The sequence below is a fragment of the Ochotona curzoniae genome, unplaced genomic scaffold (assembly GCF_017591425.1).
Source record: "Ochotona curzoniae isolate NIBS_2020 unplaced genomic scaffold, NIBS_Ocur_1.0 contig_4516, whole genome shotgun sequence".
In the NCBI taxonomy this organism is placed as follows: domain Eukaryota; kingdom Metazoa; phylum Chordata; class Mammalia; order Lagomorpha; family Ochotonidae; genus Ochotona; species Ochotona curzoniae.
The window spans coordinates 4,683,661-4,711,097 of NW_024466313.1; the positions used below are offsets into that span (position 1 = coordinate 4,683,661).

The 27,437-nt window shown below is 54.0% G+C and overlaps 1 protein-coding gene and 1 long non-coding RNA gene across 3 annotated transcripts; both read right to left on the minus strand.

Moving 5' to 3' along the window:
- Positions 1 to 635: 635 nt before the first annotated feature.
- On the minus strand, positions 636 to 3,439 carry LOC121160727. Its single transcript, XR_005884571.1, has 2 exons — positions 2,786 to 3,439; positions 636 to 975 (listed from the first exon to the last, which is right to left on the minus strand). It is a non-coding gene; the product is annotated as an uncharacterized LOC121160727 (long non-coding RNA).
- A 1,057-nt stretch (positions 3,440 to 4,496) lies between these two features.
- LSS (lanosterol synthase) lies at positions 4,497 to 27,292 on the minus strand. 2 transcript variants are annotated; one of them, XM_040986766.1, is made up of 22 exons: positions 27,211 to 27,292; positions 26,969 to 27,137; positions 24,705 to 24,843; positions 22,734 to 22,809; positions 22,340 to 22,461; positions 20,914 to 21,010; positions 18,000 to 18,135; positions 17,552 to 17,660; positions 17,137 to 17,255; positions 16,669 to 16,766; positions 16,251 to 16,278; positions 15,093 to 15,149; positions 14,470 to 14,541; positions 13,916 to 13,966; positions 13,345 to 13,494; positions 13,080 to 13,176; positions 12,499 to 12,604; positions 8,887 to 8,952; positions 8,413 to 8,493; positions 7,774 to 7,944; positions 7,323 to 7,401; positions 4,497 to 6,647 (listed from the first exon to the last, which is right to left on the minus strand). In XM_040986766.1, exons 1-22 carry the CDS (start codon positions 27,222 to 27,224, stop codon positions 6,516 to 6,518), a joined length of 2,169 nt encoding a protein of 722 aa, XP_040842700.1. In that variant the 5' UTR covers positions 27,225 to 27,292; the 3' UTR covers positions 4,497 to 6,515. The 2 variants fall into 2 exon arrangements, with proteins under 2 accessions (XP_040842700.1, XP_040842699.1); XM_040986765.1 differs by having other exon boundaries at positions 22,701 to 22,809.
- Between the last annotated feature and the right edge of the window lie 145 nt (positions 27,293 to 27,437).

Genomic DNA, 27,437 nt, shown 5'->3' on the forward strand with positions numbered 1-27,437 from the left:
CCATTTTTAAGTGTAAATGATTTTTTTTAAGAGGTGAAATCATTGCTGGTTGTTTATTTTTTGGTACAACCAGAAAGTAGTGGGGTATTGGATTAGGGGAGGCTCTGCCTGTCGGTGTCCGCTTCACATTCCGTAGGTGGGTGGCTTTTGTATGCTATAACACACTGCACACCAAATGGCAATTCCCAGTCATAACTGTGCATTGCATCTGTCTTGGAAATTTTCAGTTGCTTCTCCCGTGTTGGTCAGTAGAGCTGTTTCCTACAGTGAACCACTCCTTGTTGCTGTGTCAGAACCGTGCACGCCCTGTTACACCTTTGGCTGTGGGGGTCCAGGGTTCCTAATCGTTAACGTGCTGTGAAAGACTGAAAACTTGCGTGTCGTGTATGTGATGTTCAGTCGTGAGTGGGTGGGATTTAGTGACAGCAACTGCAGACACTGGTACTTGGTAGCCTCTTGCAGAAGAGCTGCCTTCAAATTCAAAGCTGGAAAGTCACTGGAATAACTTCAAAAATGACAATTCATGGCTTGTTACTCTTGGTACGTATGTTAAGCTTTGTATACAAATTGAAATGTCCGTGTACTGATTCTCGACACCAATAAAATCTCAGTTGTGAAAAAAATAAATAAATAAAAATAAGTGCCTATCTGCTATCTGTGTATCTTTTGGTGAGGTGTCTATTAAGGTCTTTGGGCCATTTTCATGCTTGTTTTCTTATTGTGAAGTCTTAAGTCTTTTCAGACACTAAGACTTTTTCATATTTATCTTTTTAAAGTTATCTGCTTACTTGAAAGACAACCAGGTTGAAGGAAAGACAATGATCTCCCCAAACAGCCACAGCCACCAGGGTTGGGCCAGGCCACAGCCAAGTACTAGGAACTCCATTTGTGTTTCCCAGTTGGTGGCAGAGGTCCAAGTCTTTGGGCATCTTCCACTGCCTTCCCAGGTGCACGGGCAAAAAGCTGGGCTGGAAGCTGAGTCAGAGCAACCACTGGCATGCGAGGGAGCTATGGCTGGGAAAATACCTGGTTGGGGAGCAAAGGGGACAACCCTAGCTGGGCTGAGGTTCCCACAAAGAGGCGCGTGGCCTGGAAGGGGGGCTGCGTTCTGATCTGGATACAGTTGTAGTCTCCCTTGGCACAAGTGTGGACTGGGATTGGATGCACCGAACCAGGCTGGACCCCGACTCCCCCTGGTGTTCTGGAGGACCAGGGCAGATGTGTGATAGACTAGGCAAGGTCTCAAACCCCTACTGAGCCATGTGTGAGCCATACGTAGGTTTGGACAAACCATGGCTGGGCTGGAACATCCAACAGCAAGAACCAGATTGGGTGGAAGGCCAGTCAGGAAAAGCCACAGTTCCTGCTATGACAGGAGGTGGACTGAGTAGGGTTGGCTCATGGACCCACTGGTAAGCGTGTAACCTGGCATTGGGAGAGGTTCTGATGGAGGAGCCTGGGCAACTCCTCTGGCAGGACACAGACCCGGCAGGTCAGCGCAAGAAACATGATAGGAAACAGCCCAGAAAAGGCCATGGAAAGCTACCCACTGGCATACAATTGGCAGACGTGGGGGCAAGACCAGGCTGAATCTGTCCACGTCATCCACTGGCAAATCCAGGCACCAGTGTGGGTCGACCCAGGTTCGGTCGCAACAAAGACTAGTGCACAATGCCGAGGTGAGGTTGCCTGTACCGGAGGGGACCGCAGCGTCCAACCAGCCTGAGAACAAGAAAGGAAGTAGGCAGAGCCAGCAGGTGAATAAGGGAGGGTTCCTTTGCAGGATAGCTACTTCCGCAGGAGAGCATGGGCTGGGATGGGGGCAGACCAGACTAGGCAGAGCTACCACACCTGTGCGCCTCATGTGGACTAGATCAGGGAAAAGCCGGGCTGGGCGGATTATTCCTACTGGTGCAAACAGAATTAAAGTAGGCGAGGTTTGTTTGGGCAGCATCAACCGGAATCTGGGAGTGGGAGAGGCCTGGGAGGGTAACAGTGGGCTCATCCCTCTTGGGTTACCACTTCCACGGGAGGACATAAAACTAAACAGTGGCTGGGGTGGAATGGGGTGTGGGACAGACTGGATTACTGCTACACTTACTGGCAAACCAGGGTAGGGGCGGTCCTGGTGGGGGTTATTGTGGGTCGCTCCAACTAGGCTGCAGCTCCCACTGGTTTAGGTGAGGGCCAAGTATGTGTGGGGCAGAACCAGGCTGGACTGCAACACCCATTGGTTCCAGTGGAAGTCGGGAGTGAAAACAGAACCAACCCAGCAATTACAACCACCAGCTGATTGGAGCGATGGACGGTGCCAGGCCCTGTACTTGTTAGCACATACAAGAAGTTTCTTTGGAGATCTTCCTAATCTAAATGCTGGACTCAGAACCCTACCGAAGAAAAGAGAGAGGACAGAACGGGTCAACCAACCATCTCAGCTATGATGGACTATGTCAATCAGTGGATTTTTCAAAGACCTCATAGTGCTTGGAGTGGCAAGATTGACAGCGATTCATAACTGTTGCAATATCAAAACCACTTGAGCAAGAACCTCAGAGCATGCCCTACACCCGGGACTTGGGGAGGGTGGGAAATTGGGTGGGCCTTCTCCCTTAATACCCCCCTTTTAAACATGAAGGTAACAATATGGAAAACATACTAGTATTATCCACTTTCCTGTAGCCCTTGAACCTTCTTACTCTAACTAAGTATGTAAAGAATGTCAAAATAAATTTTATTAATAATAATAAAAAAAAATAGAAAAAAAAAAAAAAAGCTGGGCTGGCACAGAGCAGCAGGACTTGAACCAGCACTCAAACATGACATTTCACTGCAGGTGAGTAATAACTTCCAAGTACCAGGGATTTTTCACAGTTCCTTTTAGCCACTGAACCCTAATTTGTTTTGTGGCCAGGGATCATTTCCAATTTCTTGAGCTTTACAGCCGACTGTGTTCTTAGGAGATAGTTAACAGCAGGAGCGAAGAATGTCCCAGGCATACTGACCCAGCCTGTGCTGGCAATGATGACCTACATGTGAACCTCACAGGTCTATGCGATGGCTGTGGTCCCAGTCTCTCCCCTGTCCTGCTGACTGCTGCCTTTTTGAATCTTCTGAGAGATACCATCCACTCATTGGTTCACTCGGCCACCACCATGGACCAGGCTGAAACAAGCTACAGTTGAGGCAGGCCTCCCATGGTCTCAGCCATCGCACACAGCTTTCCAGGGTACATGCTGGAACTGAGTAGAGCCAGGTCCTGGATCACAAACACTCTGGTGTAGCTATCCTGAGCAGCAGCAGGTCCTGCACTGTTCCGAGTGGGTTCACGAGTGTGTCCACAGCACTGTTCCAAGTGGGTTCACGAGTGTATGTATATGTGTGTAAGGCCCTGCAATGTTTTTTTTTTAAGATTTATTTTATTTTTTTTTTTATTGGAAAGGCGGATATACAGAGAGGAGAGACAGAGAGGAAGATCTTTCGTTCCCAGGCCACAGGCAGGGAGCTGGAAGGGAAGCGGGGCCACCGGGATTAGAACTGGCACCCATATGGGATCCCGGGCATGCAAGGCGAGGACCTTAATCACTGCGCCATCACGCCGGGCCCAAGGCCCTGCACTGTTGAGCTGGCTCATGAGTATTTGTATAAGACCCTGCACTGTTCTGAGCGGATTCACATATATGTGTAAGACCCTGGACTGTTGTGAGTGGGTTCATGAGTATGAGTCTCTCGTTTGCTTAGAAGATGTTCATCCACCACTGGTTGTTGGTGACGTGCATCTGTGTGAAGTCAGCTGTGCGAGTTAACACATTTCTCCAAACTTTAAAAATACTCAAACAAATATTCATTTAATCACAATTACTTCAAACAGGCTTTTGCTTCCCTCCCTCTTCCCTGGGACTTCCATGGCATTTCAAAACAAAAACTCATGAAGAAAATTAAGATGTTTAATTATTTTAAATATTTTTAAACTCATACATACATGGGGTCTTCATGAAGCTCACAGAAAATGTGTATCGGACACAATGCTACAGGGCCAAGCCTGCAGTAATGCCGGGTCCTGGCTACCTCACTTCCCATCAGCTCCCTACTAAAGCTACAGGGCCACAGCCTGCAGCACCGGCACCCAACACAGGCACAAACACTTCTCATTCAGGACCTGAGAAAGGATGGTACAAGTGCGTAGGCCCCCTGTACCCACATGGGACAAGCTCCTGCCTCCTGGCTTCAGACCAGTCCAACTCTGCCTGTTGTGGCCATTTGAGGAGTGACCAGTGGATGAAAATCTGCAGATCTGATTTCCAAATAAATAAATTTTTTTGCTCACCCCAGCAGCACATATACCAAATAAATAAAATTTTAAAACAAAAATAAATTATAATTTCAAATATTTTTGCACCAAAGTAAAACTCCTCCGTTTTGACTTTTAAAGTTTATTTTATAAACAAAGAGGCAGACAAACCTCACCTATCCCCTGGTTCACTCCCAATCTGGCCACCAACAGCCAAGGCTGAGCAAGAACTGCGTGTAGGTCTTCCTGATGGATAGCAGTGAGGCAGGGCATGAGCCAGGGGCTCTGACCTTATAGCATGCCCACCAGGACACCACACGCCGGCCTGGCACTTCATCCAGCTCCACAGCTCCTTGACCTGGGCCACTCCATCTCACCCAGCAGGTCATCCTCAGGGCCCACTCCACACTACTGAGAGCCAGAGGCCATCGGTTTGGCTGTGACGGGCACAGAGCTGTTTAGGCAGCAAGGAACTCACTGCAGGGTGTCCCTGTCCCAGGGAGCCAGGTCACTATGTCACCCATCTGCAGGTGGGTCTTCACTAAATAGTGACTGGCCAGATGCTCTGGTGCCCTCTACTACCTGTCCTGCCCCCTCCGGCACTCTTTTCCACAAACTGTTGTGGATGGAGAGGTGAAATAAGCAAAACGGCCAACGCACCCTGTCACAGTGTACACACATAAATGAAACTTCATCCCACACGGCAGTGACAGGCAAGGAAATGGCATTTCCCAGAGCTAAGCCGACAGGTTCCCTCACAAGATCCCCAAGTTCCCAAGACAAATGGGATCTCGGAAGAAATTTACAGAATGTTCAACCTTGGCTCCTGACAACCAGAAATAAAACAACCCACTGCCATGGCATGGAGTCACATTTAATCACATTAGGGAAATCACTTTCCTTAGGACAGAGGTGATTTACTTGTGCCTGCGGGCTGCCCACACATCCAGTGTGGATGGGTCTCCATATCAGCAGGTGTGTGTGCACAGTGGTCTGGTCGGGGGTGGGGTGGGGTGGGGTGAGGTGGCTGAGCCAGTGGCACTGCAGGCTTAGGGCTGCCCTAGGGGGAGACACTGTGTGGCTAAATCCAAGGGTTTTAAAGGAGTGATTATTAAATGCTGGTTGTAAAGTGTCAGGCAGGGCTGACACTCCACAGTCACCTGCTGTATGGGCTGAAGCAGAGGGGTGAGGGCTGGACAGGGACAAGGCGAGGCCAGCAAGGGAACAGCTCAGGCTACAGGCCCTGGTGGGGCAGCCACTAGAATCCCAGTAGGACAGCCAGGCTGCCGAGGGCCCTGGACCCTGCACGGGAACTGCGGCAAGTCCTGGAGGATTCTGGACAAGAATGACTGGTCATTCTGGCTTGGCTCCCCAGGGGAATGTGGGAGGACAGTGGCGAGCTGCCAGCCCAGGAGGTGGGGGATAGCTGGTGACCTGGGGTGATGACAGGACAGGGCAGCAAGGGCACTGCTGTTTGGGAACCCCAGCTTAACGTACCTATCCCAACTTGATGTCTAGGTGACAGCCAGTGAGCTGCTTGGGCAGACAAAGGGCTGGGACCTGACTCTGTCCTCTGCATGTGACCCATGGGCCACACCCATAGGGCAGAAGCCACAAAGGACACAGGGACTCTCCCAAGAAGCTGTCCATTACGTGCCCATGTCTCACTCAGGTAGGAGGACTGGCAGCAGCTGAGCATGCCCTGGGTGCCAGGCCTCTCCAGGTGGCTACAGGCACCTCAGAATAACTGAACCACACACCAGAAACCATCTAACAGAGGTCAGGGCTGCGTCCATGGCCAGACTTGGTCCCCATATCACAGCCTCAGGACACGCAGGAGCCCCAAGCTGCTCGCAGGAGCACACAGCCCCATCCACCTGTCCTAGGACCCTAGGTGTCCATCAGTCTGACAGACAGAAGCCCAGGGGCAGCTGGCCTGAAACCCATAGGCCCTGAGAACGCAGGCCCAATGGTAGCGGAGCGTGCAGCGCCCTCTTCCATATCCCAGCCCCACCAGTAGCCGAGCTGTGCTCAGAGGCCAGCTGGGCTGAGGAGAAACCACTTGTGTAAAACCGCCACACCTGGCTTCATCCTGCCCCGGCCCAGGGCCCAGGCTCTCACCTGCACAGGTGAGAATACGGGCTGGGGCTGAGTCAGAGTTACAGGGGTCCCCACCACCCAGAGTACACACTGGCCTCGCACGGAGCTTGTCTGATCCACCACCTCTCTAAGTGCTCCCAGCAAGTGTTCTCTTGGGGTACAAGCGGGAGAAGCGACCGAGGGCCCAGATGGGGAAGACGTTCCTGTAGCTGGTGTAGCTGATGGCACAGGACTTGTTGAAGACCCCAGAGATGTTCTCCTGAAGGGGCAGGACAGGAACAGAAGTCTCAGTGGGGGGTCAGAAGCCACGTCTGTACCCACAGCTCAGGCAGCAAGGTGTAGGAGGCTGCCAGCAAGTGAACCCCTTGGCTCCAGCCAAATTCAGAGTCCTCACCTATGACAGACTACCACCCTGGGAAACAGTACCTCCTGGGACAGACCCTCACCTGGACACAGCCCCTCCTGGGACAGACCCTCACCTGGACACAGCCCTTCTTGGGGTAGACCCTCACCTAGATACAGCCTCTCCAAGTGTAGACCCGCACGTGCCTCAGCCCCTCCGAGTGTAGACCTGCCCCTGCCTCAGCCCCTCCTGGGGCAGACCCTCACCTGGACACAGCCTCTCCAAGTGTAGACCCGCACCTGGACACAGCCCTTCCCGGTGTAGATCCTCACCTGCCCCAGCCCCTTCCAGCCACATCAACGACTGCTACCTGGGACCCAAGGGAGGGAACCCCACTCACGAGCACATCAGAGGCCACATTAGGAGGGTCCTTTAAGGACCACTGAGCTGAGCATAGTCCATTGTCCCAGACCCAGCATCCACACACGCCAACAATGGCAGGTTACACAGTCGCAGAGTAACAGAGGACAAGGAAGGAAATGCCTGTGCAGGACTGAAGTCAGCACTGGGGCCTGTGTCCCTCCAGCATACCTGGGGCCAGTCACCATTGGGAAGCTGCTTGGAAAGCAGACACCGAATTCCTCTCTCCTGGGCAGCCACATCAGGATGCCTGGGAAAGAGGAGACAGACGCACAGCCAGCTGTAAGTACGCATATACACACAGGCCGTGAGCCTGCACATGGTTTTTGAGGACATACACACACATGGGCTGTGAGCACACACACACACACAAGCTATGAGCACAAACACAGGTTGTGAGCACACATACACACATATCCACTCTCAGGGCAAGAGGAGACAGATATGCACAAGGGGCCCAGGAATCAGGTTCCTGCTGTTGCCTGTGCCACCAGGCTAGCAGGTGACCAGAGGCAGAACCTGAGCCCTGGCCTGTGTAGCTCTTCCCTTTTGCCCACAGACCCTCCTGTGCTGTCACTCCTCCCTGCAGCCCAAGGTTGCAGGTAGGGTCCTGCTGCCCTACCTGGCAGCCATCAGCCCCATGAGGGCCCAGCATGTGTTGTGGATCTGTGACTGGGCGCTCTGAACGTAACGACGCTGTTCACAGGACTCAAAGTCCTCCCCCCAGCCTCCATCAGCCATCTGCCGGGACAGCAGGAAATCACAGGCCAGGGAGACCTCTGGGCAGGCAGATCTGCAGGCATGAAGACATACGGTGATGTCACTCAGAGATGGTCCTGGACCAGACCACTCCCTCACAGTCTCTCCGGGGCCTGGGAGGTCCTAGATCACATTATACTTGTCACACTAGGGGCCTGGCAATCCAGGGTCTCAGGTATCACGTCTCTGGAAAACCGTGCACCCACACACACCCATTTCTCATGTAAAGCTTAGGCAGTTGGACACATGCTCAGTTCCAAGGCCTCTTCCCTGTGTCCTGGCCCCCTGGGTGTCTTAGGACCTTACCCCTCCTACTCAAAGAGTGGTAGGAGCAATGCAGCTCCACAGAAAAATCCCAGGACTCTGACACTTCCTGATATTTCTTCACTGTTCCCCACTATTCATTAAGACCACCCAAGAACCCCAAGCTGGAATGGGCAGGCCAACTCACACTTCCTGGTAACCCCCTCATACTCCTGCTGGGACAGGCAAGTGCACTCACCCCTCCTGGTACCTCTGCCCCATGCAGGCAAAAGCTTCCAGGCCAAACCAGGTGCCGTAGGTAAAACAGACGCCCCAGGAACTGTGAGACAGAAGACAGTCTAAGCCTGGCTACTGCCAAGCAGAGCACAGCCAGACAATGGAGTGGCCGGGCTCCCAGACACCGTCCAGCACACACCAGGCTTGACTGAAAGCATTCAGAGCATTTCAACATGGTGTTTACACTGCGAGCAACCCACTGCCATGCTATCAAGGTCACCCACAAACAGCACTGCCAGACCCTTTACGGCGGACTGGACTTAGCCATTACGCACACCCACCCCAGGATCCCTGTGAACAGTGTGTGAGGACATACCCACCCCAGGATCCCTGTGGACAGTGTGCGAGGACACACCCACCCCAGGATCCCTGTGGACAGTGTGTGAGGACACACCCACCCCTGCGCTTGCACCTGTGCCATGCCAGTTGCACTCACCCCTCCCAGGAGCCATCAGGCCTCTGCGTCTTCCGGCAGTACTCCAGGCCCTGCTGCAGAGTCTCCCTGGAACAGATAGATGATGGTTGGGCCCTGTGAACCTGCCCTGGCCACCTGCACCCACTCTGTGGTCTCGAGAGAATAGACAGAGCAACTAGGGTCAGAACAGAGAAGGGAGGGTCTACATTGTGGCCCCTACAATTCCCACGAGCAGTGAGCCTCACTGGGGCCCAGAAGCTGCCTGTAGAGCAGAGGGCATCGACACATGGAAGAGGAGCCAAGCTGTGCCATGGGGTAGCCCAGCAGGATCAACCTCACATATTGAGATGCACACCTCAAAATCAACTGAAACAACAGACCAAAGTGTGAAGCAAAACTATAAAATGAAAGTTCCTCAAGCGCGGGTGCTGTGGTGTACTAAGTAAAGCTGCTGCCTGCGGGGCTGGCATCCCATATGGGTGCTGGTTTGAGTCCCGGCTGCTCCACTTCTGCTAATGCTCCTGGGAAAGCAGAGGAGGGTAGCCTGACTGAAGGTTGGACGTGACACTCTCCTGCTGGGGAGGCTGTCTGTGAGTGAACCAGCAGATGGAAGGTGTGTTTCTCCATCCCCATGTAACTCTTTCAAAGTAAGTGCAGAAATCTTACACACAGACGATTGCTGTTAAATACAACCAAATTCCTACGATGTATCCCAAGACAGTCTAGACACAGAAGGTTCGGCAGGAACTGCAAACGCAGTACCAGCAATCGAGATTCAGGACTAATAGGACTTCATTAACATGAAAATCTTTGACAGAAAGAAAAAAAAACAGTCAGCTTAGCTGGAAACCTCTGCAAAAGAGTGGGTGTTAAAGCAGAATTCAACGGGACTGGGGGGAAAAAAAACCAAACTCACTCCTAATTAAAACAGGGACCAGATCTTACCTCAAGCAAAGGTGTTATAAATATAGCAAAGAAGGATGCAATAAGATGCTAACACTACATCCACACGGAGCCACTGCTTGTCTACTGGACAGGCTGGACAACATCAAATGTCATGAACCCACACTCACTGCCAGTGGGCTACAAATGGAGGAGTCTGCCGTCAGCTCACTAAACAGGACTGCTCCCAGCACAAGGCCCAACAGTCACCCCCACGGCCCACACCACAGTGGCTGGGGAGACCCAATTTGACCTCTTAGCCCCTCACACACCTGCCCAGAAGCTCTCCATCTACAAGTGGTACAAGAGTACTACTTCCTGCCAGCATGCAAGAAGACTCAAGAGTAAACAAGTACATAAATGAATGAAGTGGCAGGGGGAGGCAGACACCTTCTCAAATCACTTATCACTCACTGTCAGCCAGCTCCACTTCTGGCTCTTGACTCCAGCCTGCTGCCAGGGGTGGGGGGCCTGGTCATGCAGGTGGAAGTCTTGCCTGGACTTCCTGGCTCCTGGCTTCAGCCTGGCCCAGCCCTTGCCATTGCTTTGCAGAACAGTGAACTGTAAGATTGAATTCTCAGTCTTTAAATAAATACATTCCTCAAAAAACTGGCATGGACCTAAGCCAACACACCACAAGGAAACAGACAGGAAACACACAGTGGGAAAGGCTAAACTACTTCAGCAAAGGCCAAGGAGAGCCCAGGATGGAGTGGCTGCCCACCGTGTCCTCCCTAGTAAGGGTAAGTGGATATGTTTCTGTGGTCAGGCAGGGTCACCACCACCCCAACCCATAGGCAGGGAGGCAACCAGATGGGGCTGGATGACTCAGCTGCTAGCAGGTGGGTCGGCATCCGCAGAGGCAGGCAAACCCAAGCCCACGTGACAGTCAATAAGAGATACTGCCTGTGGGGAGGACTGGGGGCAACAATGACCACCTAGCAAGCACAAAGGTTCCACCCCAAGTACAAGGCGGCCCCTGCAGCCACCACAACCCACGCTGGCAGGAGCCCCAAAGCTGAGAGTCCCCTTGCTGCCCAAGAGCTACACCAACCGGCATATGGAAGCAGTACACGGCACTGTTGGGATATTGCACAGTGACCACAGAGGCGTCTCAGGGTGGCAAAGGGCAGATTAATTTCTGCTTTGCACTTGGCAGAGAACATAGCCTCCCATTATGGTGGCTCTACAACAACTTCTATGAAGAGAAGATAACCATGCAGTTGCATGGCTGGGAATAGCTGCAGGTCAGAGAAGAGCCATAGTACCACAGGGCTGAGTGGCACATGACCTGGGTGACTGGAAGACAACCACGCAGTGTAGCCAGGCTGCAGCCAGAAGCCCATAGGGACAGGAACCTACACACTGGGACCATCACCTGCTGCTTCCCAGATCAGAAATGGGGGCATGTGGTGGGTGCTGCAGCACAGCATGAAAAGCTGACACTTTTAATGCCAGCATCCCAACACTAGCTAGTGTTCCAGCTGCTCCACTTCTGATCTAGCTCCCTGAACACGGCCTGGGAAAGCAGAAGATGACAACTCAGCTCCATGGGCCCCTGGTACCCACATGGGAGACACAGAAAGAAGCTCCTGGCTTCAGTCTGGTCCAGCCCCAGTTACTGTGTCCACCTGCAGGGAAAACAAACCAAATGAAGGCCCCCCTCTCTTTCTTCCTCTCTTTCTGTAACTCTGACTTCCAAATAAATAAATGAATAATTTAAAAAACCCAAACCAAAACAAACCACCACCACCAAGAAAGAAACACTCAGACACAGGATGTAGTAGACCAAGTGTAGGCTTAACCTCTGGGATCATGACACACATCCCCTAAAACCATTTTTACCTGAGTGACATCTCAAATGCATCTTAAAACATAAGAAATCTGAAAACCATTTGCCTAAATCTCCAAGCTGAGGGTTGAGAATTGGGGAGAGAAAGCAGAAATTGATGAAACAAAAACCAAATAATCATATGGGCAGGGGCTGGAATCAAGCAGGCTGATGATTTGCGAGTCAGAAAAGGCATGGCATGATGGCACCCACAGCTCGCAGCTGTGGGTACTCGACATCAAGCCAGAAGTGGGGCACAATTCCCCCCAAACTGAAACAAAAACAAAAGAACACCTGTACAACCTACACTAACGCAGAAATGAAACCCAAATGCAAACACTCATGAAGGCAGGGGCTGGTGCAGCTGTTGGTGGCTGGTGGCCCCAGCATGCTGTAACAGAGACCTGGCTCCTCGGCCGCAGAGACAGACACTGCCACTAGTAACTGTGGGCGACAGACACACTTAGAGAAGTAGGGGACATTGATGGATGGCACAGAGAGGAGAGGTAGGACTTCATGCTGGGGAGGCACCCAGGTACAGTGGTCACCCCATGCGTCCCACCTCAGTGGCCTGAACCCCTGTGCTGCTGAGTCGTGGCGTTCTTCCACACAAGAGATGGACACCACAGGTACCTGTGGACAGGTGCTTGAGTCCAGTGTGCATCCGTCTCCCACAGCGAGAGGCTATGACTGGGACCTTATGGCCTCCATCCACCCTGTGGTCATTCCAGGGCACAGGTGTGGCCTCAGGAGATGAACCCTCCTATCTGGAGTGGTCCTGTCCCTCGGTCCTCATCCTGGCATCAACCTTGAGGTCTGCCTGAGGGTGCCGCCACACAGTGCCTGGCTGAGCCCCTCACCTCATCTCTGAGGGCCTGTGGTCCGGGAACTGACTGTGGAAGTGCTGCAGCGCCTGCATCACTGCCGAAGTGCACTCAACATAGGTGTAGTCGATCATGATGTCTCCTGGGCAGGAATGGGAGGGTGGCAGCATGTGAGCCTGAGCCAGCTTCCCAGACACTGTCCCCCAGCACTGCATACAGCCTGCACCTTGACACACGCTCAGGCCACACAGCAAAGGGGCATCTAGTAGCCATGCCGCACCCATCTCAGAAGGTGGAGGCTCAAGACAGCGGGGAAGCAGTGGCAAGAGCCGGCCTTGCCCAGCAGAATCACAGCAGCCACACTCAAACTTTACCTGCAGCTGTGGTCCCACCAATGCCTCCCTGAAGGTACTTAGGATGCCAGGGGCCAAGAACCAAGCTCCCTGGCCAGCTAGGACCACACAGCAGCTGCCAACTCCACATGACCTTACTGTCCCAAAGCCACCTGCCTCGCCCCTGCGAGCCACCCCCAGGGACTGAGGGAGTGCCCCAGGTCACAGCCCCTTGGGGAGGGAACATGAGTCAGGTGTGTGCCCACATCGCAGCTGACCACTCACCAAAGACCTCTGAGGGGTTCAGCAGCTCCAGCAGATGCCCCCCACGCTTGGTCTCATAGGTGGCAAACCCTCCGTCTGAGTTCCTCATCTTCAGCAGCTAAAATTAGAAGGGCACCCTGAGAACAGCATCCCCAGAGCCCACTGACCCAGACAGCTTAGGAGTCACGGCCAGACCTAAGGCCCAGGGAACCACCTGATGCCAAGCCCTGTGTGCCCGCACGTGTCCAGGACACAGCATTGTGAGGCAACAAGACTATATCCTCACCACAGCCACAGCATCATAGAGCCGCTCCTGCGGGATGTGTTCAGTGACAAAGGGACACTGCTCCTGCAGCAGCAGCACAGACTTCAAGGCCTCGGCAGTGCAGTCGGCAACGATCCAGCCACAGTCGAGGGTGCTGAAGCAGAAGCCGCCCTGCAGGGCACAAGCTGTGACCAAGGACAGGAGGGAGCCCAGCCCTGTGCACCCACGCCAGGGCCGCCCATGACCGGGACCACCCATGACCAGGGCGGTCCACAAATGAGACCACCCATGGCCAGGGCCACCCACGACCAGGGCCATCCACAACTGGGACCACCCATGACTGGGGATCACCCCTAACAGACCCATGTGACACCTTCAGTCCTGCAGGCCACGGCACAGGCCCATCCATCCACCAGGGAGCCCATCGATCTTCCACGCCAGCCTCACCTCCCCATCCCAGCATCCGTGGACTGTGACTGCTCCACTGCCCCAGCAGGGCCCCTGTGTGCACAGACTGTGCAGCCAGGGAGGACCCCTGCAGACCTATGTCAGGGCAGCTAGGACCTCAGCTGGGCGAGGCAGCTGCCAGTACCTTGTTCATCTGGCGGTAGTACTTCTGGTAGTCGGGAGGGTTGTCTAGGACCTGGGTGGCACAGGAGCACGTGCAGAGGCAGAGAGAGGGGTCATTAGCAGTGCTGCCATGTGGCACCCAGACCCGCAAGAGTGACACAGCAGCCAGAACACTCCACTGACGAAGCCCACAGGCCACCACAGGCAGGAAACAAGTTGTCTCGGCAAGGACTGAACCCAGTCCAGATGCTCCCCACAGGTATGGAGCACCCAGCCATACCAGCTTCCCTACCCTGTACAACTTCACCCTACCCCATGTTTCCACAAACCCTCAGGTGGGCTCTGTGTGTCCCAACCGCTAAGACAGGAAGTGAGTCAGTGTGAAGCAGGCAGAGGCAGGGCCTCTTCCACCCAGCCCTTGCTCTCACACTGACACCCTGCCCAGCCCCTGTCTGCTCCTCAGAGCGCCCCAGGTCTCACCTGGGAGAGCCACAGGGAGGTCCCCCGGACTGTGAGAGCCTTGTTCCAATGCTGATCCCCTATCCACCCATCAGAGAGCCCTCACCCAGGTCTCACCTGGGAGAGCCGCAGGAATTCATGCGCCTTCTGCAGGCAGGATGAAAACTCAGGCCTGTGGTGTGCACCTGCCTGGGGACAGAGTAGGCAGCACAACTGAGCCAGTCCTGCCCCTGACGGAGTCAGAAGCCAAGTCACAATCATCTGGATCATTCTACTACTTCATGTTGCACTCATCTTTTAGAGACAAGCAAAAGTCAGTGAGAAGCAACTGACCATGGGGCACCCACTCCACTGTGTTCATTCCCACAGCACAGAAATCCGCTCACAGCTTGCTGAAGGTTTGTTCCAGGACACAGCATCAATGGACCATGTAGGTAGGTCCAAGTCTGCCCAGCCCCAAGATCCCTCCCCGCCAGGCAAGGCCAGCCACTTAGCAGATCAAGGTCTCACAGCCTAGGCTGGCCAGAGTTCCAGGGTAGATGCCATATCTGTACATGGGCAATGAAGTCTTGGGCAGACAATGGATGACACACAGGGGCAGTTAGAAAAGGGTGGACACTCGATGACACACAGGGGCAGTTAGCACAGGGGTGGACACTCGATGACACACAGGGTAGCGAGCACAGGGGTGGACACTCATTGACACACAGGGACAGTGAGCACAGGACAGAGCCATATACCTCCAGCAGAGCCTGGATGGCGAACGCGGTATCCCAGATCTGCGAGCCGTTGGTACCCTGTGTGTCAAGGTGGGGCTGTTAACTGCAGCACTGCCATAGAAGCCTGGACCCCCATCCCCCTGGCAGCACACAGGGCCTGGGGTCCTGATCCATCTGAGTCCTAAGCAACTCTCACAGTTGACAAGAACCCACAGGGAGCTGCACTAGACGTGAGGAAGCAGGTTAGGAAGCCCCTGCCAGGACCACAATGTTTGGGGCATCTCCAGGGCAGAGCAGCCCTGACCACTAAGCCCCTAACCCCCAAGACAGCAGAGTTCCCACTCCCAGGCCTGTCTGCAGATTCTGGCTAGGACTGCCCACTTGCAGCGCCATCCCAGCCTAGCTCACAGGCTAATACTTAGCTCAGACAACAGGTGACCACTCTAGGGAGAAAAGGGCCTGGAGGGCCGAGAAAACACCCTTACCAAACGCCAACAGATGACACTCAGGGCCTAGCCACCAGTCCACAGGGTCCATGGCCAGCCACGTGGGGAGCTTGGGACCCAGTGAAGAGGAGAGAGGCTGCTATGGCCAGCTCAGCCCCTGTGAGGACCACGCAGGAGTCCTGACACATACCTGAGCAGCACGCTCAGGAGGCAGCTCCAGTTTGGGCACAGCCTTCTCCTCCTCTTCCTGGGAGGCTGTGTGTGTTCCCACCTCGGGACTCGATCTCACACTGGTCCTGGGTTGCCCACACCCCTGCCACTGTCTTTGCTGTGGCTGCAGAAGGCAAGCCTGATGTTGGAGCTTGCTGGGACAGTCACCATATGACCTCTCAGAGGCCTCGGTAGTCACAATAGCAGGAAAGTGGGAGCCAGGCTCTGGGGCTGCTGTGAGAACGGGCCCAGTCCTGAGAGCGAACAGGAGGCCACAGACAGACTTCAGCAGCCCATCACCCTGCCAGAGACCTCACAGCGTATGAAGGACCAGCTCAGAGCCTCGCAGCCTGTTGTCCTGGCAGAGACCTCACAGCGTACGAAGGAACAGCTCAGAGCCTCATATGTACACAAGAGGTTGCAACAGGGTGCTGAGCTCACAGCAAGAGCTGTCAACTATGTCTGAGCCAAGCAAAGAGGGTTGCAGTCCCACAGGGGGAATAGCTTGGCCCATGGCCCTCACCTGCATCTTCATGCCATCGAGGCCCAGCCTGTGGGGACAAGAAGGCTTGCGTCAGGGACAAGGAGGAGCCCCAGACCCAGAGGCCTGGGCTCGCAGCATGGGTACCCCCTGGAGCACAGGCACTCAGAGGTGTTCCTGCTGATGTATGTCCAGCAGCTGGGGAGGGACCTCACGTGCTGCGAGCTGTGAGCCCCTCAGCGGTGCTCCAAGGCAGACAAGCTCTACTGGCCACAAGCCCAACTCCCACCAACCTGAAGCTGCCCTCCTTCTCCCAAATGGACCCAAAATCCTGCCAGGTGGCCAGTCTCCAACAGTCGTTTCCTAACCCCTAACATTCTTCCTGGCTCCTGATGTCACACCCTGGAACACTTGCGCAGTGTCAGGCCTGTGTCTGCAGTCAGCACCCAGCTTCGCTCACCAGAGATAGTCTGGGATCCGGGACACGTGTTCCTGGAAGGCCGGGGAGGTGGGCCCATCCACAAACCAGCGTACCAGCATGTTGATGGTTTTTGAAATCTGCACAAAAGGGAGTGAGTACACACAATCAGGAGAGTGTGCAGGTGTGGGGATGGGAGCACACACAATCAGGTGAATGTGCAGGTGTGGGGATGGGAGCACACACAATCAGGTTAAGTGCTCCACCAGGCCCACCCATGGTTTCCTCTATTCCCTTGGGGCTGTGGAAGATGACCTAGTGGGGTTCAGGAGTAGCCTCATGCCCAGTGCATAGCAACAGACAGGACCCAGCACCGAGCAAGCTGTGGAGGTCAGAGCATAGGGACAGGATGGGGTAGTATAGGTCAGGTCAAGCCCCTGGCGAGGGAGTCAGTTTGGGGCTTGTGCCTTAGTTCAACTGACCAGGGGCTGCCCAAGGTAGGACACTGACCGGGCCAATGCTGATGCACTTGGTGAAGCGGTCATCAGCAACGATGTGGTCGTACAGCTCGCGGATGGCACGCTGTCGCAGGCTGCTGCTGTGGTAGCTCTCGTACAGGTTGAGGACCACTGCAAGGGGCAGGGGCTATTGAGGCTGTGACACCGAGATCCTGGCCTCAGCCTGGAACCCTGACACAGTACAGTGCCTGGGTCCCTGCTCCTCTCCTCCCATTGCCCACACTGTACCTGCCATGTTTCCCTCCACTGATCCCCCCGCCACCTATCCTGTCATCTGCTGGGGTGCTCTCTGAGAGGTAACTCTGTCTACTAACCTGCTCACTACCAACTGCAGAGAGAGCATGTGAGAGTGACTAGGGCATGGCCATGCTGCACAGACCCAGGACAACCCCCTCAGGAGCACCCACCGTACGCCACATGGAGCAGCCAGCTGTGCGGCGTGTATAGTTCATCTGGGGCCACGTTGTTCCTCTGTGCTGGCCAGTTGATGCTGGCATAGTCCTCCACATACAGCTCCTGGGGGTTGGGGAGCACCTGAGCCACAGGTAGGGCCAAGAGGGGAAGCCCAGGGGATGGCAGGAAAGACAGGCCACCCTGGCCACACCAGAGCCGAGAGCTTCCAGCATCGCCTTACAGGCAGAGCACTGCTGTCAGGCTCACTGCCAAGGGCACCATGGCCAGAGTGGGGCAGACCGTGCTGGAGTTGGAGCACCTGGCACACTTGGCCCTGGGCATTGCTACACCTGACCCCCTCCGGGCATCTGTTAACAGGGGAGCAGCGAGGCAGGGCACAGGCTCCCCAGCCCTGAGACTGTGTGTCACCTCCCCAGGCCAGGTCCCACGGCTGGGGCTTACCTGACGCAGGCTCAAGATCAGTGGGTCCTCAGAGGCGCTTAGTCGGGTGGCATAGCAGTAACTCATGGGCAGGTAGACTTGCCGGCAGTGGCACCACAGCGTGGAGGGGTGTGCGGGCATCCAGGTGGGAAACAGCCTGCAGGACAGCACGGGTCAGCAGGACACCTCAGACTCTAGCTTGCCTCCCCAGCCAGCATCAAGGTCTAGGGCCTTTTATTTGGAAGGCAGAGTCACATAGAGAGAAGGAGACAAAGATTTTCCATCTGCTGATTCACTCCCCAGGTGACCACAATGGTAAAGACTGGGCCAGACAGGAGCCAGGAGCTTCCTCCAAGTCTCCCACATGGGTCAGGGACCCAAGCACCGGGGTCATCCTCTGTTTCTCCAGGTACATTACCAAGGAGCTGGGGTCTGTGCAGTGGGTGGAGATGACAAAAGGTATGAAGAGAACAGCTCCCTTGTTGCCAAGACCTAGAGGAACTTCCAGCTGTATGGCAAGGCCTGGTGGATGTCTCTCCAACCACTTCAATGCAGTCTCACCCCCTTTTTGCATGCACACTGTACCACCCTAGTAAGAATTCTGTAATCCATTGAAGCACTGTTGTTTGCCCCTGTGAGATGGCTTTTGCAACCGATGTGAGCTTGGGAGTTAATGGTATTGATAATGTCTTGGTGAGTGGGCGTTTAACTACACACAGGAGTACAATTAAGCCCATGCCATTTCTGGACACCTTACTGTGTTCCTACTCATTGCCCTGGAATCTGGCCCAGACATGTAGCATGCCTTCTGGGAAATGGCTTGATAAGTATCCTACAAACTAATGAAAGTGATGGGAGTATGAGCTGAGACTGCTATGGCAAAAAATATAGTTGCTGGGACCCTAAAGGTTAGCCTGTCTTTGCAACTCTTTAGAGCACAGGAAATATAGCCGTTTTAATCGCTTTTATAATTTCTTAATTAGAGGAATTATAGGGTGATCTGATTAATATCATAGAGACATGCTTTTAATAATTGCTTGACTGTTTATGGGGCTGTAGAGCCTGCAGTTGTAGGGGATTTAATATTTGAAACTTTTTGTCTTGGATCTTTGTTTTTTTCCCTTTTGATGTGTTGCTCCCAACAAGTGACACATAAGTTGTGAAAATAAAATGTAGTGGAACGGATTACTTAATTAGTAGGTAACTGCTTGTGCCTTGGAGTCCTGGCTGTCGCCTAGCGGCTGCGGCTACTACTAAAGAATGAATCGTGGCTTGCTTTAAAGAAACTGATTACAGTAACTTACAGAATTATATCTAAGAGCACCTGGTTGACCATGAAGTAAAAACTAATTAATCAAACATCTGTGCATGCTGGCTTAGTTCTGAAGTAAAAGAGTAAAATTAAATGTTTGTGCAGGGGTTTGTGATGTATTTAAGTAAATAAAAGGGGCAGCTTCTTCTTGAGCTGTTAAGACAGGGCACCAAGTGACAGTGTCTGTGTCTTTCTTTATCGCCAATTCCACACACCCCTCTCGATCTCCGAACTCAGCTGGAGCTGGCCTCTGGCACCAGGGAGCTAGATCAGAAGCGGAGCAGCTAGGACACAAATCAGCGCCCATATGGGATGCCAACATCACAAATAATCTTTAAAAAAAGACAAAATCTCCTGGGCCCTGCATGGTAGCCTAGTGGCTAAAGTCCTTGCCTTGCACACCCCAGGATCCCTTATGGGTGCCGGTTCCCATCCAGCTCCTTGTTTGTGGCTTGGGGAAATAGTCTAGGATGCCCCAAAGCCTTGGGACCCCATACCTGCATGGGAGACCTGGAAGAGGTTCCTGGCTCCTGGCTTTGGGTTGGCTCAGCTCCAGGTGTCCAGGTGTTGTAGCAACTTGGGGAGTGAATCAGTGGATGGAAGATATCTCTGTCTCTCCTCTCTGTAAAATCTGCCTTTCCAAAAAAAAAAAAAAAACCTTTCCCTGTGAGCTTTAGCAATGTTGGAATGTTAGAGCTGGTCAGGCCTGGTCCGGGGGAGCCATGCACACGGGCTTGCTCCCACGCTGCCCTTTCAGCATCATTCAGTGGGAAGTACAGGACGCCAAGCTGAGCTGGGCACAGCTTCTCGGCTTCCAAAATGTTAGGAGATGCTGAGAACAGATATCAGAGAACAAAGAATTATAGTTAATTTTGCAGAAATTTAAACAGTAGGATTCTGCTTTAAAAAACAAAATGTCTCCTTTCTCACTCCAATCAGTGGTCCACATCACTATACACCCTTCTCAACTTTGTAAACATCACCAAAAATAAAATAAATTTATAAAGTTAAAAAAAAAAAACTGTCCAGGCTAATGTATTCATGGGCCAACTGACATCTGGCTCGCCTCATGGCTACAGAGGCCAGCTCTGTGACGTCATAGGCCTGGGCGCCAGTTCAAGTCCTGGCTGTTTCACTTCTGATCCAGTTCCCTGCTTGTGGCCTGGGAAGGCATGAGCATGGCTTGGGTCCCTGTGCCCATATGGGAGACCCAGGTGAGGCTCCTTGCTTCTTTGGAATGAACCAGAGGATGAAAGATATTTCTCCCTTCTGTCTAACTCTGCCTTTCAAATAAGCAATCAAAAAAAGAAAAAGAAGAAAAACAAACAAAAAATCCCAAAGCAACAGAGGGAGTCCTGCCTGCCAAGGCTTCACATATCACTCACCTCCACACGAAGCCTCAGTTCCCGCGAGACCATGCCAGGGGTCTGCGACATCAATACAGGCCCCATCCTGCGGGGTTCCCCCGACCCCTCTTCCCTCCTGTCCAGCTATTAAGACCCTTTCCATGTCTACAGGACAACAGCTCAAGCAGGGTCTCTGTCAGGAAGCTAACCTGCACACTTGCCCCTCCTGGAAACAGCCAACAGAGACCGTGAGGCCCTGGCCAATGGGCAGGCTTACCACATCTCCGGGAACAGGGTGTTGAGGCCTTCCCAGCTGTAGACATTCAGGACAGCCAGCCAGAACTTGCCCCAGGAGGGGATGGCTGCAGCACCCCCTGGGGAGAGAAGTGGCCTCTGTCATCAGCCTATGCAGTGCAGTAAGTAGAGCTGCTCGGGACAGCCTGCAGCCCCGTGCCCAGGAGGAACACAGGAAGGCGGCCGCAGGGGGACAGGAACATTTCAGAGCTTGCGAGAGGGAGGCAGCCAGTGTAGCCTGCACCCAGAAATAGTACCAGGGAGAAGGGTACCTCCCTTGCCCAGCTTGGATCCAGCTTAAGCTGCGCCATGTGACCCCCTCTTGGTGGTCAGCCCAGTCCAGGCTCAAGAGGGACCCAGTCTGCAGCCACAGCCCTCACCCTCACAGGCAGCTCTGCCCCATCCCCATGTGTGTGCAAGTCAGCAAACCCCCAGGAACTCCCAGGCACAAAGCACAGCTTGGGTACCTCCCCCCGCAAAGCAGCGGCAGGGTATGAAGGGCCGTCAGGGACCCAGAAGGTGGACACACAGTGTCGGAGGAGAGAGCACAGGGTCTCGTGAGAAGCTGTGACAAGCATGTCACCTGGCCTGGCAGTCCAGAGACTTCTGAAGAAATGACATTTAAGGAACAAATAGAGACCACCAGGCACAGAGAAGCAGGACAGGGAAGGTGCAGCTGACAGGTCACTCCATAAAGGAAGGGCGGTGAGGGCAGAGCTAGGCGCAGCCTGACACGCCCCTCAGAGCACAGGAGCACAGGCCTTCCGGGCTAACGGCCAGGGCAGGAGCTGTGTGAGGGCAGGTCCTGCTGCCTAAGGCTGTGTCTGGGTGGCTTTCTGTGGCCTCAGCAAGCAAGGCCCAAGTGTGCCTGCCATCTTTAATTTGCTTCCCGGGACAGGTTCGTGGCCCAGTGAGTTAAGCTGCCACCTGGCGTGCCCACAGCCTGCATCAGTGGCTGCATGAATCCTGGCTACTCTGATTCTGACCCAGTGGCGGCAGATGACGACTTAGGTGCCTGCTATCTACATGGGAAACCATTCAGACTTCCTGGCTTGACTGCAGCCTGGCCTGGACAAGCGCTGTCTCCCTGTCACTCTCCCTTACACACAAGCTATACAAATCCTTAAATGGAAGCAGTAAAAGACTTGTTTAGTACATTTCATTTGTGTGATGATTTCTGAGAGGCACAGAGATAAAGAGTAAACAAACAGCGAGAGCTCCCACTTGCTAGTTTACTCCCAAAGCCCCTACGAAGACTAGCAGGAGACCAGGAGCTGGGACCCCAGCCCAGGAACCCAACCACCCGAGACCCCACTATCCCCCGTGGTCAGCATTAGCAGGGGCTAGAGGGAGGACCAGGTAAAGGGAGCAGACCCTGGCACTCTGGTGTGGGACGTGCAGGGACGTACCTTTCTTGTGAAGAATGTTCCGGGCTCGTACGAGGTCAGGATCATCGGGCCCGACGCCCAGGATTCTGAGGGACACGTAGTTGAGTGCAGTCCCAAACACTGTGGACTTGTCTTCGATGTGCCTATGGGGCAGACCAAGGGAAAGCCACAGCCGTCACAATCTAGAGGCAGAGCAACACCTGCAGCCTGTTCCTTCCGGAAGGAAGACACTGGCAGAGGGGCAGCAGGTGGCCGTTGTGAGGGGCGGTCAGTCACTCCCCGATGCCACCGGGCAGTGCACATCACCCTTCCCTGGGGCCCACAGCCTCCCCTGGACAGCTCCTGTGGAGGACACACACGTGACCCAGGGCAGGTCACTCACAGGCCCCAGCCGCCATCAGGGAGCTGCACCGACCGCAGGTACCGCACAATCTCTTCTCTGTAGCCGGCTGGCAGAGGGATGCGTGCCGTGTAGCATGTGATCAGCAGGCCTGTGTGGCAGGAAAGATGGTCCAGGCCCCTGGCAGAGCTAAGCCCAGGGAGGGCCCCACCCAGGCTTGTACACAGAGGTCTTCTTCCCAAGGCCTCAAGCCCAGGAAGGTCATTCCTCTTCGCAAAGGGAGCCCACCGGCCACGGCGAGTTCCAAACACTGCCTGGCAACTTGGGGAGGTCTCCCCAGGGTGCCCTGAAGTCAAAGTGGAGCCTGTATTTAGGATCAGTGGGGTTGGTGCTGACAAGATGGCTCAACTGGCTAGTCCTCCACTTGCCAGCATCAGCATCCTATACAGCTGCCAGTTCGAGTCCTAGACATTCCACTTTCCTTTTTTTTTTTTTTAAAGATTTATTTTATTTTTACTGCAAAGTTAGATATATATAGAGAGGAGAGACAGAGATCTTCCATCCAGTGATTCACTCCCTAAGTGACCACAACAGTCGGAGCTGCACTGATCCAAAGCCAGGAGCTCTTCCAGGTCTCCCATTCAGGTGCAGGGTCCCAAGGCTTTGGACCGTCCTCGACTGCTTTCCCAGGCCACAAGCAGGGAGCTGCATGGGAAGTGGGGCCACTGGGATTAGAAACAGCGCCCACATGGGATCCCGGTGTGTACAAAGCAAGGACTTTAGTCACTAGGCCGCTGCAATGAGCCCGATGCTCCACTTTCAATCCAGCTCCCTGCCTTGTGGCCTGGGAAAGCAGTAGAAGACGGCCCAAAGCCTTGGGTTCCTGCACGAATGGGGGAGACCCCAGAAGAAGCTCCTGCCTCCTAGCTTTGGAGTGGCTCATCTCTGGTCATTGTAGCCATCTTTGTCTCTCCTTCTCTCTGTAAATCTGCCTTTCCAATAAAATAAATAAAGAAAATCTTTTAAAAAAACAAGAAAGAGTGACTATGAATATGCTGTTACAAAAAGAATTCTTTTGGCTCAATATAAAAATTATTTTAGAGTGCACTGTATTGGTTTTACAATATTATATTCTGGAAGTGACTTTATTAAAACCACCTACAGTTTGTTATTTAAAAATAGAAAGAAAGAAAGAAAAGACTGGCAGGGAGACTATTAGGGATGCTTCACCAACAGCTGGGAGAGAAACACTCCAAGAATCTCCACTGGCTAGGACCCGAGTCACCTGCAAACACGTGATGAAACACAACTGGAAATACAACCGACAAATATCCTTTCAATTTGGGCCCTCCCAGGTCTGGTGCCCTCAGGCCATCTGCCACTTCGAGCCTCTCCAGCCAGTGCCCCCAACCCTGTACCCACATGTCTGGTACAAGACAGGTCCTGGGAAGAGCTTTCACACAATTACTCAAGACTTCAAGGAAGTCATTTGTGATGCCACACCCCACAACAGAGGGCCAGCTCAGAGTCCCCACTGCTCCACTTGCCATCCAACTCCATGCTCACACACCTGGGAGGGGGCAGGTGGCAGTTCAGCTATGGGAGACCTAGACACAGTTTGTGATCCTGGATTCCCCCAGGCCCAGCTCTGGCTGTGGAAGACATTAGGGAGTGACCCAGAGGATACACAATCTCACTCTGCCTGCTTTCAAATACACATGAGAACACACTGTGTGCTCAGCAGCCTTGCCTAGGCCAGGCCCTGCACTAGAGTTCCCGTCCATTCTGTGCTCAGTGTCCAGCCCTGAGTTCCCATACTTACACCCCAGGGAAATCCTAGGTCCCCTGAACTGGGAAGAGCCAGCTGTGCCCTCACGCTGGTTCATTCCCCAGCCTTGCTCCCAATCCCCAGGGAAACCCTGAGCTCCCTGAACTGGGCAGGGCCAGCTGTGCCCTTCCCCAGCCCTTTGAACCTTCACTTGTTTCATCAGGGGCCCAGGCTGGACCAGGACAGCCATGCCCTGACGTCAAGAAGTAGGTGCCTACCTGGCAGGAGGAATAGTGGGCCTCCATAATCCCCTGCCCAGTGTCCATCCTCAGCCTGCAGTCCCATGTAGAATGTTATTCCGTTCAGAGCTCCCTGGAGGGCTGTGTGGGCTTTGGGCAAGTCCTTGAAATAACTCTTCTGCAAAGGAAACAAGATCAGGTTAGATGTCTGATATCCCTCAAGAGGGGCCCTTATCATTCGCATTGATGCCAAAAGGCAAACACATCTTCCTAGCTCCCAGCTTCTGACTGGTCCAGCCCTGGCTGAGGGGACATCTGGGGAGCGACCAGTGGATCAAAGATCTCTCCCCATCTTTCTGCCTTAAAATTAAAATAATTTTCAATTTATACTATGACAAAGGCAGGAAACCCAGGATCGTATTGCCAAGGTATTGGGAGGAGAGATGCATACTGCAGTGCACCTGCACTTCCCCGTGGTCAACTACGAGAACGTATGTTTATACTTGCTCACTTACATACTAGAATGTTGAACTTGTCACTATTACTAAGGGACTATATGACTGGAATAATACGGGGAAAATGGTGGGAACAGAAACAGGGAAGGGAGAAGGGGAGGGAAAAGGGGGAACTCCTATCCCTGCAAAACTATATCATGGAAAAATAACAGTAACAAGGAAAGCTGCTTTAAACATGTATAGTGTCAAGACGAAAGCTTCAACTACTTTGATCAGAATCTTCTGAGTGGGGCTTGTGGTGTGTGGACACAGCTGACATCCAGGAGGCCAGCAGCCCTCATGGGTGCTACATTTCTGATCCCCCGTTCCAGTGGCCTGGGAGTCAGCACAAGATGGCCCAGGCCTTGGCCCCGTGCCACACCAGAGCAGAGCTGGACAAAGCACCAGGTTTTGGCCCCTATGCCATCTGCTGCAGCTGCTTGCAGAGTGAACCTGTGGATGCAAGGTCACCATGTCTCCGTCTCCTAACTCTTTCTTTCCCTTTTTTTTTTTTAAAGATTTATTTATTTTTACTGCAAAGTCTGACATACAGAGAAGATCTTCCGTCCAATGATTCACTCCCCAAGTGACCGCACAACCGGTGCTGTGCCAACCTGAAGCCAGGAGTCAGGAGCTTCTTCTAGGTCTCCAACGTGGGTGCAGGGTCCCAAGGCTTTGGGCCATCGTTGACTGCTTTCCCAGGCTTTGGGCAGGGAGCTGGGCCACTGCGTCGGGCCCTCCTACGTCTTTCAAATAATCTTTAACCTTTTTCAGTCCATGGTAAAGATAGTTCCAGAGTTTAGGTGTTGGTTAACATGTCTGCCAACTTGCCCATTTTTCCCACAGCACACAGCAATGGGGGGGCCTGCCCAGACACCAGGAGCAGCTTGGGCGGCCTGCGTCCCAGGCAGCAGTGGCTGCCACAAATCCCATATTTCCTTCCTCTCAAGGTGCACCCTGGGATGCACCAAAGGCTCCAGTGGCCAGTCCCTGTTACCACATGGGGAACACAGGGATGGAACACCAGCTGGCATGGCCTGGCTGGGCATCAGGGGAGTGACCAGGTGGAGGGCGGGCAAGGGATCTCTACATGCGGCTAGAAAAAGTGAAAATAAAAGCAGAGGGCCTGGTGTGATAACGTAGTGGCTAAAATCCTCCCCTTGAATGTGCCGAGATCCCATATGGGTGCCAGTTTGTATCCCAGCAGCCCCACTTCCCATCCAGCTCCCTGCCTGTGGCCTGGGAAAGCAGCTGAGGGCAGCCTAAAGCCTTGGGACCCTGCACCCGCATGGAAGACCCAGGGGAGACTCCTAGCTCCTGGCTTTGGATTGGCTCAGCTCCAGCCATTGCAGCTGCTTGGGGAGTGAACCATCAGACGGAAGATCTTCCTCTCTGTCTCTCCTCCTCTCTGTATTTCCCCCTTTCCAATAAAAATAAATAAATATTTAAAAATAAAATAAAATCAGAACATGGGGTACAGTGCTGATGACTCCAAGGAGATGCTGCCCACACTGCGCCATGAGCTTATCACACCACCTCAGAAATTTCCTTTTGTCAAAAGAGTGACAATGGCCCGCACCCCTGCTCAGGAGCTGTACTCACAGAGGGAAGCCCAGGCCGCCACTCATACTGTTCGTCCGGCTAGCTCACGGCGTCTGACCCTCGGAGTGCTCCCCTCCTGCTCGCTCACCACATCTGACCCTCGGAGTGCTCCCTCCCGGTCACTCACCATGTCCAGCCCACGGACCTCGTCCCTCCGGGTCACTCACCGTGTCCAGCCCACGGACCTCGTCCCTCCCGGTCACTCACCGTGTCCAGCCCCAGGGAGTGCGCCTCCAGGGCGGTCTGCGCGCGGTCCGGGGTCTCCTCGTCCGTAAAGAACTTCCACGTCTGCCGGCCGAGCTCGTTGGTGAGGCGCCAGCGGCTCAGGTCCGTGGCGGGCTCCGTCTTGTAAGGACCCCCTCGACGACGCAGACACCTGGCGGACACAGCCCCGGTGAGCGCGTCCCGAGCCGCCCGGCCCGACCCCGCGCCCGGCAGCCCGGACTCACGTGCCCTCCGTCATGACCGCGGCCTCGCCGGCGACCTCGCACTCCGCCGTCCACCGGCGACTCGGAGCAGACAAGACCCCGGCCCAGGCCGCCACTGCGCAGGCGCGCGCCTCGGCCGACGGGCGGAGCCGGGTGAGCCGATGTCCGCGGAGCCAATCACGACACCAATCAAATGGGCCGGCAGCTCGCAGTGGCTGAGCCTGCGGCGCTCCATGGGGAGGTGGGCG